At 39.0% G+C, this 13,853-nt stretch overlaps 1 protein-coding gene across 1 annotated transcript in view; it reads left to right on the top strand.

Annotated features, from left to right (window-relative positions):
• Nucleotides 1–929: 929 nt before the first annotated feature.
• Nucleotides 930–13,853, top strand: part of LOC137968144 (uncharacterized) — a 40,701-nt gene continuing 27,777 nt past the window's right edge. The window contains exons 1-8 of the mRNA XM_068814773.1: nucleotides 930–958; nucleotides 1,561–2,083; nucleotides 3,115–3,367; nucleotides 4,363–4,659; nucleotides 5,996–6,292; nucleotides 8,128–8,418; nucleotides 9,832–9,876; nucleotides 10,373–10,489. Of these exons, the coding sequence (XP_068670874.1) occupies nucleotides 930–958; nucleotides 1,561–2,083; nucleotides 3,115–3,367; nucleotides 4,363–4,659; nucleotides 5,996–6,292; nucleotides 8,128–8,418; nucleotides 9,832–9,876; nucleotides 10,373–10,489 (1,852 nt within the window). The remainder of the gene's footprint in view (nucleotides 959–1,560; nucleotides 2,084–3,114; nucleotides 3,368–4,362; nucleotides 4,660–5,995; nucleotides 6,293–8,127; nucleotides 8,419–9,831; nucleotides 9,877–10,372; nucleotides 10,490–13,853) is intronic.

Raw genomic sequence — 13,853 nt, 5'->3', positions numbered from 1 at the left:
AAATCAACCGTTACTTCGTCAGATATTCAAGCAACCACCTATCCTTTTATCGGCTAAGAAAGGGAAATCCTTAAAGGATCTGCTCGTCAGAGCAAAAATATTCATATAAGAGTTTTCTGTCACAAAAATAAACAGGTCTGTTGAAAGCGTGCTTGAGTTTCAACAAAATGAGCCCCAAAATCGGCAAAAAAATTGTGACGCTGATGAATAATAAAGTAGCCGCTATTCCCAAAACGATCGAATTACCTGGTGATAAATAACCTCGTCCTGGAGAGTAAATTTTGACTTTGCAGAAACAATGGTCAACCTCAAGAGTTGGGCGATTGTGATCTTTGTGTTGAATTCGCACATTTCTTGTCAAGGTTTCTAACATTTGAAAGAAAAAGAAAACCTACAAAAACAAAAACCCGGTATCTTTCTATCATTTGACATAGATGCTTCACTGTTTCGCGAGTAAACACGTGCACGCCGCGGTAACGTGATCACGGCGCCCGCTGAATTCGATGTCACTTTCGATTTTGCGATTTAATCGGTGCATCCAAAAGTACAATAACAAAATTGCAAAAATCTCCCAAAATGTTTTTCGCTGATGGTAACTTTTTATATTCGTGGTTCAAAATTAATGTTGTTTTCATATCGTAAATTTTGTTACTGATGGCAAAATATTTTATTCTCGATCGACCGTCCTGAAAACTTCCTAATGCTCTTCCTAAAAACTGTGTCAATATTTATTTACTTTTGCATCAATATTTGTTTTGCATAAAGCAAGCTAACCAAATCTGTACCTTGCTTGGTTCGCATTTGTTAGCGTTAAAATAGAATTGTCGGTCCTATGCTTTTATTACGAAGTGGTATACTTTTTAGGTCGCCCGTCCAGATACTAACCCCACCGGACAGGGTTTAATTCAGTGAACGTTTGTATTACAAAGATGCCAGATGCTTGTGGTGAAAAGAAGTTGTGAGGGAACTTGAAAATGATCAACATGTCAGCCCAGAAGCCAATGTTTCTCGATTCCCTTTTATTTTCTTCAATCTTTCAGCGTTCAGTACTTTGCTAGTAACCACATGTCTTCTCAGGGGGCTATTTATCCAAGACTTCTACCATGGCACTACAATATACAATACCAAAACAACATCTTATACTGTTAGAGCTACATATTACGCAACGACAACTTGAATCTCCTGGAAGACAAAACGCAGCTCAGTTGACAATATGAAATAAAGCGCTGTGTTACTTCAGTACCATACGTAAGCAATGCGTGTCTATTTTTTCTAAAGATGACAGGAATTTCTTCTTTTTGACAAATGATTAATAGGCCGGTAGCCAAGATTTTTAACCTCAGAAAAGGATTTGTTTTGTCGTATGAACTTGTGAGCCAAAGGGCCTCTGCTGGTACGACTTCTGGGTGACCCCTTAAATGGTCTTAATGATCCCCGACTTGAAAAAAATTGCCTGGAACGCTGCAGTTTAATACCACCCAACTCAGTCCCTTCATACCGCAGGCAACCCAGTGAACGCTCTTGGAGCGTCTAGTTATTTTCATTTTTTTCTCTTTTCAGATGGCTGGCCACAGGCAGGGCGAATGGGATTGTCTGTAAAGCATATGACGTGCTATTTCCTGACGGTTACTGTAAGCAAATCCTTGGTAACTCACCAGTGTTTGGAAAAATGGAAGATTTCCGGAACAATCACGAAATAACGCGGAGTTTTAACGATCTGAAATCATCTTTACAGCAACTTTTTGAAGTGCGCGAAAGCTGTCTTGCAGCGGTCGATGATATGTATTGTCATAACTACTTTCCACGATGTTACATTTCTTCCTCGCCTCAGCCAGTTTGCAGAGAAGCATGCGAGGAAAAGTTCTTAAAAGTGTGTGATCAAGAAATCAAAGCGGTGAAAGATTTTAATAGAAAAAAGCCTTTCTCATTGCGTTTAAACTTTGAAATCATAAACTGTACAACTCTACCATATCGGAATCCAACAGGCAACTGCTACTATCCTGATGTGATACAAGGTTACTACGTTCCAAAGGTTTTTCTTTTTCTTTCACATAATCCAGAGGGAGTAGAGTGGAACAGATGCGTACATACATACATACATACATACATACATACATACATACATACATACATACATACATACATACATACATACATACATACATACATACATACATACATACATACATAATTGACCGCTCCCCATAGGGGCTTTTCAGGGCCAATGAAACACAACGAAACGACAACTGTTAAGAATCCCAACTGGCTGGAGGCAAACCAGTTGGCTATTTACAAGTGCGGCTGGGAAGTTGAACCAGGGACTACCAGGATCAAATTCAACGAGCGGTCAGAGCGGGTCTTGAACCCGGGATCTCCGGATCTCAAGGCAAGCGGCCTAACCACTGGGCCACACTGCCTCCAATGAAGAACTGCTCTGCTCCACAAGCGTATTTCTTGCTTTCGCTTGGGCAAACTTTATTTACCTCAACGCGTTTCACCAGTAGGCAATGACTCGAAAGATGTACTTCGCTTATCTCGTTGAGGAATTGTCGTTTTCTACGACGATTTATAATGAGTACAGCTTGTCTTACTAGGTATTCTCATCTAAGCCAATCAATGTGCAATGAGCTCAATTACTTCAGAATACTAGTTGTTCTCTCCTGGAATGAGGACCAGCCTTCATTCAGTGATCTTTGCCCAAGCTATTTGAAACCCCCCAGGGCCACAGGGATATCCTTTTATGGGCAACTCTCCGCGGGAACATTGTTTTCCTTTGATTAAGAGATTTCGTTACAACGAGAGTTGAAATTTCTTTCTCTATTAACTTTGCGCATCAACCATCACAAGATGCTGTTGAGAAGGTAACAAGTATTATTTTTTTCACTTACCACCACAATTATTATTTGATGACTTTTATCTTTATGTCTTATTTAGAACAACTAAACATCCTAGAGAGTAAAGGTATGTCTGATTTAAATTGTATTCTCGTCTAGTGCAAAACCTTATACCAAACTATAAATATTTCCAACTTACGAAACGAAATCATCCCTCAATCGCGTTTATATGACCGTGACAAAAAATTATAATTGTAATTGGAGATTGATTCTTTGTTAGAATGTTTCTATGGAGATGGGCGTGGTTACCATGGGAACAAAAGCACAACAGTTTCCGGATACAAATGTCAGTCATGGAATGCCACAACTTCTCGGGAACACAACATCACGGGATCGATTTATAAGGAAATCACAAATTGCACCGATTTTTGCCGTAATCCGGGGGGGGTTCGGCTTGAATGGGCCCTGGTGTTTTACCACGAATGAGACCGTGCAATGGGAGTACTGCGGCGTGCCTAGATGCGCCGAAGAAGGTTAGTACCTTCAGGAACTCATAACTTGAAAGTTGCAAATCACATATTCCTCCTCTAAATTCGTTTCCTCGCACCATTTATATTAAAAACGACCCCTCTGGCCAAGATTTGTAAAATTAGCCAATCAACGTGCGTATCTCCAATCCCGTCATATGCAAACATGATACGGGACAAAAAGGTTTCACCTTTAAGTTGACTGGAAGCTAAGAGAATGGTTAGGAAGTATAAAAGTGTTCTTAAAAGTAAGGCATATGAGACCTGTTAGTGAAGAATTCGTTAGAATAACTGAAAAAGGAAGGCAACATTCGCTCAACACGTACCAAAGGAAAGTCCAGTTTCATCATACCAGTCACCATTCCTTTTCACAGGACTTTCGTAAATTGGATTGCTATGACCGTTATAGTAAAATGAGGCTTACAACACTAACAATGAAGTCGAAATTTTCAATACCGCACTCGGTAAAGCCTCGCGCGGTATTGAAATTTCTCGTTCATTGTTAGTGAACGTGTGCAGGTAAATCCCGACAATTCACTCGCTGAGTGCGTTAACCTGTAACTACACGATTATGGAAATGTCCGCGTGTGTAATGTACATAACCCGAATCACACAGGTCACATTGAAAACTATGAACAACACACTGCTGATTTACAATTGGTGGCTGTTTAGTGCACGAAATGCTTTTCATGGAAGCTTTAAAGCCAAATCTCAATGTGCAATCAGACTCCATTCCTGCGAAAGTATTTTTATAATCTTTGCACCTTTGTTAATACTCTTCGCCAAAAATCGATTTAAATACTGTAATTTGCATTACCAGATACAAATTTTCCTTGATAATGGAGTCATGACTACTCCGAAACGTTGGATTTTATCTTTTCTTATCGTTCGTTTTTACAGTTTTATGCTTAAAGAAATCTCTTTTAATACGAATGTCTACAGCTATGGCTATTATTATTTATTCATTTAACCAACTTTCGTCGATCTTCTCATTCCATCAGCGCCATCAAGTCCACCTTCTGATTTTCGCGGTCACAACTTGAGCTCAACAAGCATTCAGGTTAACTGGGAAGATATTCCAAAGTCGTCAGTGAATGGAATACTCCTTGGGTTTCACGTGGCTTGCAATCTAGTCAACTGCTCAGAAGGACAAGTCATGGATTTGCCACGTGAGAATCATAGCTGTGTGTTCAGAGGGCTTGAAAAATACAAGAATTATAGCTGCTGTCTAAGGGCCTATAACAACTTTGGAAACGGTTCGTGGAGTGAAGAACTCGTCATTTCAACTGACGAAGACGGTATGATGAATGGTTGACTGATGATGACTTGCTGATGCACTACAGCCAAATGACAGAGCGACGGACTTAAACTGACTGACTAGGCTGAATAGCTGACTGGTTGACTGGTTGTCTGGCGGACTGACTCTTTGACTCACTGACTCACTGACTGCGTAATCGTTACCGTATTCTGTGGTTTATCTCTTGGAACAAATGACGGTTTCTATCTGATTGACAAACAACGTTCAACGTTCAACGTTCGTGGTTTCAAATCCCACCCTGATCAGAGTGTTTCTCTGTCCTTGTGTGGGCTGGGCCCAATTCCAATACTGGGGTTGATCTCTGTTGGAATAATTGGATATAAAAAACTTCACAGTAGAGTTAGGCCTCACTCGAACTTGTAATCATTAACGTTAAATTAGTTGATCTCTATTGGAGTCACTGATATTAACATCAATTTAGAAGCGTTTCAGTCAACACAATTGCACAGAGCAAGCCTGCTTTTTGTTAGGCTGCTGCACAAATGCTAAAGTTGCTCATTTAACTTTTACAATCCCTTGCTATTTGAAACATTCCGTATCCACAAATGATCATCAGAGGTGGAAATTAAGTAAAGATTAGGTTTACGTATGGTGATTCCCTAGAAATAGAACTTGTCATAGATTTCCGATGAAACGTCGTACTTTGTAACATGTCAAGGAGATGATAAATTTTAATAAAAACGGGGGTTACCATGCTCGTTTCCATGTTACGACGCTGACGAATACGGCTATTTAAGCCACTTTGAGAATTGCCGTGCGCATCCCCAATGTTGGATAAATTTAGCTCAATTTTATAATCAATAATATAACGCAGAGCCTGGTGTATTTCTGAGGATAATTCAAGTACGTACCTGAAAAATGTATTTAAATGCCTTTGTGAGTACTTAACACTCCAAAAAGGGTAAGTTAACTTGAGTGAGATCTGTTCGAGTCGTAATGGCTCCTTCCGTACAATTTTACGAAATTGCCAAAAAACTGGCGATAGATTTTTGCTGATTTTTTTACTACTCTACGAAGCCACCGTTCTCAGCAAAAAATATAAAATACCAAATGGGGTCACCGCATCCGTTCAGGAGAAAATAGCCATTCCTTGACAGATTAAGCTCGCGAATGAAAATCCGCCGACGTGCACGAGCAAATGCACGTGTCAATGACGCAAGAAATAATCAAAATTATGCGCAGTAGGATTGCGCAATGCAAACCAGGGAATCACCTCAAGTCATCCTTCATGATCTGTGATTCCATCCTTCGGCAGTCGAGGCAGTGAATACATACAATAATCTGGTTTCAACATTATTTACTCTTGTCTTGTATAGTCCCCGGTGCTCCACCTGAAAGTTTGAAGGCGTGGAATCAAAGCTCAACCAGTTTATATGCAGAGTGGAGCCCAATCCCTTTCGGCGAACGTAATGGAAGAATACTGGGCTACATAGTTGAAATAAAATCTGCGGAAGAGAAAGGAGGGAGAGGTGAGATGAAGAACTTCACAAGGTCGAGAAACGTCATATTCACCGGGCTTAAGAAATACCACAAGTATGTGGTCAAAGTTCGCGGCCACACTCACCGTGGAAAGGGGCCAGTAAAAGATGTAACTGTTCAAACAGACGAAGATGGTAACTATGTGGACTTTTTACTTTGAAAACAAAATATTACCTGCCTTTTTTTTTTTCAGAGAGCTTTACCGCTTTTCATTGAAGTGAAGGATGCCAACCCATATAGAGAGGATATTACACGGTGGAGAGAAGATTTAAATTTTATGTTTGAGTGGCAAGAACAACATCTATCGCCATGACCATCAATCCTTTTCTCCAAATGAAGCTCTTACCTCGCGTGAACTTAAATGTCGTTACAGATATTCAAGCAAAGAGAACAATTTCAGACATTTCATTTTAACACTGAGTTACACTTCGCATGCGATATTAGTGCTACTGCTTGCTATGCAGTATCGCGCAATTGTTCACTTAAATTTGTTTACTTAACAATTCGCCAACCATTACGAAAATAATAGGGTGGCAGGATGGTAGTAAGGGGAAAGTCAAATCCATTTCTAATCCTTGCACACTCACACTCGCGCTCAACGCGCACACACTCACACATAGAAATGAATAAACACTAGGGCTAGTAAGGATGCGTACATAATTTCAGTGAGGTTGTAAATGTTTGAGCAATGAAAATGTAAAAGACTAGGTGATGACATCACATGTGCAGGTAAAGAGTCCCAGTCACTAATATAACGATTAAAGAAAGAAAATTTTAAAATAATTAGTGCGGACAGGTTTTCCCCTAATTTTGTAATCATGGTTAGATCTTGTTACTTAGAATGTGATTTTGCCACAACAGTTCACAATCTTTCTCGTTTAGTATAGGTAATCGCATGGGGCCGAGTAAAATTAAGGATTAATATCACGCGTGTTTTCAGAAGTTGCTGAAATTGCCCGAGTCGCGCAGCGACGAGGGCAATTTCAGCAACTTCTGAAAACACAAGTGATATTAATCCTTAATTTTACGAGGACCCATTGCGATTACTTGTTAATAACAAAGAGGGCAAAATTTTCTTAACACTGTTGAGGCACCTCGAAAAACAGACAGCTAAGCGGAGTTAAAACACTCGTTCGCTCGGAAGCAAAACAACTAACAAACAGACAAGCAAGTCAACTTGTTCTTTGCGTCCAAAACGAGTATAGATGATTGTTATTTACATCCACTTGAGAGGAAAATACGAGTTTCATTCGTGAACAACTGTAACAACGATTAAACCAAATGTTAAGCTTCAATTTATTTTATTCACCTGTGCTGTAGAGGTTTTTACCACTTGCAAATACGCATCCGTAAACATAGCAAACGGTTTGTCCAAAGAAATCCACCAAATTTGAGCTACTTGTTCCTCCCGTCAATGGCAAATTGTTCTGTGACCTTTTTTGTTGAGCTGCAAGATGTCGTGGTAAACTGAAAGCCCTTGACGAAAGGAATCATTTTGTTTTTCAACCACACAATCCCGCTACGCCGGGCGCCATGTAAGTCGATCCAAGTTTTAAGCTTTTCATGAAAAAAATCTTTTGCCCTTCTTCTTGTCACTCGAAAATTCAAATTCCAGATCATCTTTTAAAGCTAGTTCTTAATCTTTATGCCTTTTCGGCGAATGCAGCGCGAATTAAAAGACAAACTTCGATGAAGACGAAGTTGTTTTGCTCAAACAGAAGAAACCAACAGACCAACTGAATGTGGAAGACGTACGTTCAGCCAATCAGGAGCGAGAATTTTTGGCGCTCGACCAATCGTGAGCGAGTAATTTTGCCCTCTTCTCAAGCAAAATTAAGAAAAAATACCCTCTTCATTGACCAATCAGCATTCAGTAATTTTGCCCTCTTTGTTATTAAGTGATGTAAGCATGGTTTTTGTATTATTCAAGTGTACGCAAATACTTACTGCACGCCTATCCTTTCCCTAGTTCCAGACCACCCTCCCTTAGACATATCAGCAACTACTACAGAATCTGCGGTACTACTCGAATGGAACCCAGTGCCCCCGGAATACACCAATGGGAAGGTGCTTGGTTACAAAGTGCTGTACGGTGACGTAAACGGCACAACGCGTGAGAAAAGTACTGTTTCCACAAGGAAAACCTTTCAAAATATCGAAGGATTAACAGCCCACACGAACTATAGTTTTCAAATACTTGCGTTCACTGCAAAGGGTGATGGCGCAGCGAGTGCGCCATATTATGTGAAAACTCCCGCAGGTAAAGAAAACTTTTATTTTAGCTAATTAGTGTTTTCCTTGCGTTCGTACTGGCTACGAATCACTGAAGTGCGGATTCCAGCGGCAGATTGGCATTTTGATAAAGAGCGAGTTTGCTCGGCATGGTTGCAGATGACATATGTGTTTCTTTCGCATGCCTGACACCAATAAAATCTTTTGATTCTAAGAATGTATGACTCTTTCTTCGCGAAAAAGTGGAGAAATCTTTCGAGTTGCTAGTCGGGATATCTCCGTTCTTGCATCCAATAGTAGTAATGATTATATTAAAGCTTGTCTTAATACAGGAACATTAGTTGTGGGCACAACACAATCAATTTTTGTTGTTTGCGATTGCTCCCGATTATGCTGGGCACTCGCCTCCCACCAATGTGACCTGGGTTCGATTCCCAGGCTTTTCTTCATGCTAATAATGCTAAATGTAGGGACCGAGCTTCTGGAGGGGAACTGGAAACTATACATTTCAAAGGTCTTTTTTGTCAAAATCTAGTCGTACAACCAGGGTTAAAATTTTGGGAATTAGTAAACAATATGAAGACAAGACCTTCAACATTTTTTTTAAAAAGATCTATCAGACAGTTTTTCAGTTATTATTAAAATAGACAAAAATCAAAATTTTTGCCATTTGCGAGAAACCTGTCTGACAGATTTAACTATTCATTTCGTTTATTTTGTTAAGGAAATCCTGAAATTTTAAGGTGGAGTCGTACAGCTACAACTGTAGTTTTCGAGAAAAAAGGCTTTGAAATGTCTGGCTTCCAGTCCCCCATTCAGGAGCTCGGTCACTATATTTAGCATCTTCCCCTGATTTGCAGTTATTTGTTGAGTAAAATTACATTTGACATCAATTGTAGTGAGTGACTAACACTTCAGAAGAGACATTCCGTTGCTTTAATTTCAAAGATTTCAAAATCTTGATCTTTTTCTTCGGAAAATTGTAGTTAGCCACCTTAAATAAAGTTCCTGATCCCTTATGATTATTCAACACAAAAAGACCTACGTGGTGAAGTAAATTAATTTGAAACCACGTGAGTCTTCTAAAGTTCGATAGCATTAATGTTTTATTTTTCTGAATATTTATAAACAACGGAAGCCTAATTCTTTGGTAAAAAATAGGCATACTGATAAAATCTCGAAGTGGATGTTTCCAAATTTTAGCATCTGTTGAAAACTGTTTGAGCACTTCTTTTTGTTTGCTATTTGCGGTTTCCATTGTCCCACGATTAAAACTTTTCAACCTATTAATATTTTTTCACACTTAATTCATCCAAAACACATTGAATTTTTTCATCGTTGCGTGTTGATGAGAAATTTCCAACTTATATGATTTTATTATTACTTGGATTGCTGTCGTCCTTATTGTTTTACAACAAAAACGGGCATCTTTCTCTTCCAGGTGCACTCCCTCCACTGCTCAATGAGATTTACAAAGATTCAACGGGTAAGGAGTTCTGTATCAACTCGAAAACAAGCCCCCATTTAGGGGTGATTGACCAAAAGTCATTAACCCCCTCCGTCCAAAAAAAGTCTGAGCTAACACTTGCAAAATTAGCAGCGCAACAAATATTATCAAAAAAGAGACAACATTTTCAAGATCGCAAAACATGTTTCGACACAACTTTGTCTTCTTCAGTTACAGCAAGTTATACAGTTTGAGTTTGAATTTGAATAAACCACCGTTAATTCAAATTGTTAAAAGTACTCTCAAACGGAATTCTTTGACGTGTTTTGTAACGCTAAAATGTAACCTTACGTATTTTATAACGATGGTATTCAGACTGTATATATTAACTTGCTGCAACTGAAGATGATATGTCGAAACATGTTTTGCAAAGTTGAAAATGTTGTGTCCTTTTGAGGATCCTGATACTGAGCAAGTATTATCTTATTGTCGATCCCAACTTGGTTGAATAGCATTTCTTTTCAATTTTTCTTAGGAGCAATCACAGCTGCAGTGTTGTCCAGTATAGCAGTTCTCGCAGGTGTATTCCTTACTATTTGGTACATCAGAAAGAAAAGGAGACGAGCTAAAAGAGAAAATAACGATGGAAATGGTGAGCCACATAGAGCGGTTTTCAATTGAGTGTCGAAAGTAATTAGTGAATTTCTTTGATTTATGATTACTTCACTCATTCATTGGTTCAAAGTTCTCGCGCCACTTTTTCAAGCAATCAGAAGTGGAACCAAAACCAATCGTGGATCGCGAATGCACATTTAACAGCGTTTTGTGTCGGCTACGTGTAAGTACGTCGATTTTGTGATTGGTTTACTGGATTGTCTCCGTCCTTTTTGATTGGCCAAAGTAAATACTTTGGTTTTGGTTTTACGACACTCGATTCAAACTCACTCTAATAGGAATGTTAATTCAATAAAACGCTTTACCTTAAAGTGCTACTATGATGAAAAAAACCAGTTCCTTTTATTTTCACATTTTGAAAGTGCTTAACCCCTGACTGGCAAAATTTTCACCTTTCATTTTCATCCGAAAGATGTTTACTTTGAGTGTAACTTTTGGATTTCACCTTCCGCCGTTATTCACGTCAGTTAAAGACTGACCGATTGAACCTCAAAGGGTTGAATCGAGGGAAAAGTGACTGAATGGCTTAAATTTCCAGCTTGTAAATGCAGCTTATTATATATGCAAGACACGAGTTTAAAAGTCTGAGGCCCGTTTGAAACGTCGAACTTTACATGAGCCGAATCTAATGCAAATGAGCGAAAACAATAGATTTTTTTTCTCATTTGCATTAGATTCGGCACATGTAAAGTTCGACGTTTGAAACGGGCCAAAAAGCCCGAAACTCCCGTGTTGCATATATATTCAGCCGCGTAAACACACATTCAATTGCATTCTTAAACTAGTGAGTCAGACGTCATTGTATCCTCGTTTCAGCAATCTCAAGATTTTAAAAATAGTAAAGGTGTACCATAAGATAGGAAAATTCCAGTTGAAATAAAAGGTGACTTTTGGAAATCAAGGCTTAAAACTTGGGTCACTTGGTGTTTAGTTAACATACTTTTGAAATCCAAGAAGAAGAACTGTTTTTTTTAATTTTTTTTCTTCACAGGAGCACTTTAAGTAATGTCACTTGGAAACAGTGGTGGTTCTTAAAACGAACTTGGGGTAGACTTTCATATACCGGACAAAAATGACAAAAGAACCATTGTTATTCCGTTTAGCCTTTGCTAATTAGGCATTGTCATGTTCGCTTTGTTCTTTTGTTTTACGGACATTAATTATTTCGGATCCGGTATATGAAAGATCAGCCCGAACTTGATTTTATCGTCGTTTGCCTATTATCGCAAAGGACAGCGTCCTATTTTGGTTCTAAATCTCAAGCGGCCTTGAGCTTATCTGCATATTTCACTGGCGCTATTTGTAAGCAGTTCCTAGTCCACGCTTGCTTCGAGATTCTTTTCCACAATACTTTCAGCCATGTTGGATCTCTTGTGCATCAAAACAAAGTGGAACCAAATTGTCAACTTTATTGACTGATTTTCTTTTACTATTAGGTATTACGATTTTTAAAAAAGCAAAGGAAATTTCATTAAGACAATTAATATTCTTTCAACACAGCAAATATTTTATTATTGAATTTTCGACCCCGGATATAGAGGATATTACACGGCCTCGCGGAGATACGAGATTTCTCTTCGAGCTATTTATTATATAAGCACCAATGAAATACTAAATCACTTCACGAAAGGCATCGAAAGGCGCAATTTTCATATGTAACCATAGCAACAGTGATCTTTTCACGTGTGAAGATAACATGTTGTCTTCACGTGTGACGATATCGTGTTTTCGCGCGAAAGCTCACTTGGTATTTCATTGGTGTTTATATAATAAATTGCGGTTCTTACTAGCCTTCTGATTAGTTCAGTCAGTCTCGGTTATCAGCTCATATACCGTCTGACTTAATATGGTCATACGGTTATCGGTTATCGGTCGTCGATTATCGGTTGTCTCATCGATTATCGGTTGGTCCAAGGGTCCAAGCCTTCAGAATTTAATGAAAAATTTTATAAAACAATTGTTCCATTCGTGCTTGTTGGATACGAGACTGGTTATGGCCAACTCGGCGCACCATCTCATATCCATCTACGTCAACATTTATACGTTAGCAGGAACTATATGTAGTTATCACGCTACCTTTAAATAACTAAAAAAAAATAATGATGAGGGGTTTTGAAAAACATTTTAGAATAAAAAATAGCGATATAAAAACATGACGTTTCGGCGACGACATGTCACCATTATCAAATGCAAATTATAACAATATAGTGAACGTTATATATACAATAGTAAGTGACAAATTACGTTGGAATAAACGAGGCGGGAATAAACAAAAGAATGGGAAAATTTAAATAAACAGTCTCTTTTTCCTTATCAAAAGCATCTCATAAATAAGGCATTCACATTTTCCGTGGCATTTCTTTAAGATTGTAAAATGCTCGTGAAGATTGGTAGGTCTTTGATTGTGTTTATCCTTTAGGTGTTTACCGATGACGGAATACTTATGCTCCTCGATGCGTAGGTGGAGGTGGCGGCTCGTGTAGCCTAGACTGCAGCCTATATCATTCGAATCATACGAATTACATTGATACTCATACACAACGCATTGCTGGTTTACAAGTGAGGGCTTTGTTTCCGTAACTTTTAAATCTTCAGAGATTTTCTTACTTGTGAAAACTGGTTGTATTACACGATCGATTTTCTTTCCAAGGTCGTTTAGTTGCTTGCGAACGGAGTCGGCAGATTTCTGATCTTTGAAAGGCAAGGTTATTAATAGCGGAGCTCCGCGCGCGCGGAGCACCATAGTTAAGAAAATATGGTAACCCGTCGATGTGAGAAAATTTGGTTTTATAGCCATGACGTCATGAACGTCCGTCCGTACGTACGTCTGCCCCTTTATGTATGCCAATGTGACCAGTACACGTAACCATATCACGGGCTCAAGTTTAGAGCTCATCCAGAAGGCAATACTCCATTTGACACTGTAACTAGTTTCCTTGCATGCCGCGAGAGCTACTGAAATTTAAACTGACCAATCAGAATTCAGCGAGCGGGAAAAACTGTGCTATCCGATGTCACGCCAATTGTTTACATTCTGATTGGTTAGATATGTGGACATTCGCTCAGCCTTCCCTTGTGACTCTCTTGACCGTCGCTTCTTTGAACTCAGCGAGACAGAAATGACGCATTGTTCTGACAATCAATTTGCCAATCTTCTTTATCCAGTTTATGGATTGGGCTAGCATGTGAGTAACAACCAGGATCGCTTTTGAACTTTATTCTGTAGAAGAAGAAGTCGTTGCTGAGTGAACATTTTTACGACGAAATCCCTTGGTTTGTTCAGCACTTTGATGTCCGATATGAATTGAGCCGCCCTAACGAGTGTTGAGTCAATCACATTT

The sequence above is a fragment of the Montipora foliosa genome, chromosome 1 (assembly GCF_036669935.1).
Source record: "Montipora foliosa isolate CH-2021 chromosome 1, ASM3666993v2, whole genome shotgun sequence".
Lineage (NCBI taxonomy): Eukaryota > Metazoa > Cnidaria > Anthozoa > Scleractinia > Acroporidae > Montipora > Montipora foliosa.
This window is presented reverse-complemented; position numbering and strand designations above follow the sequence as displayed.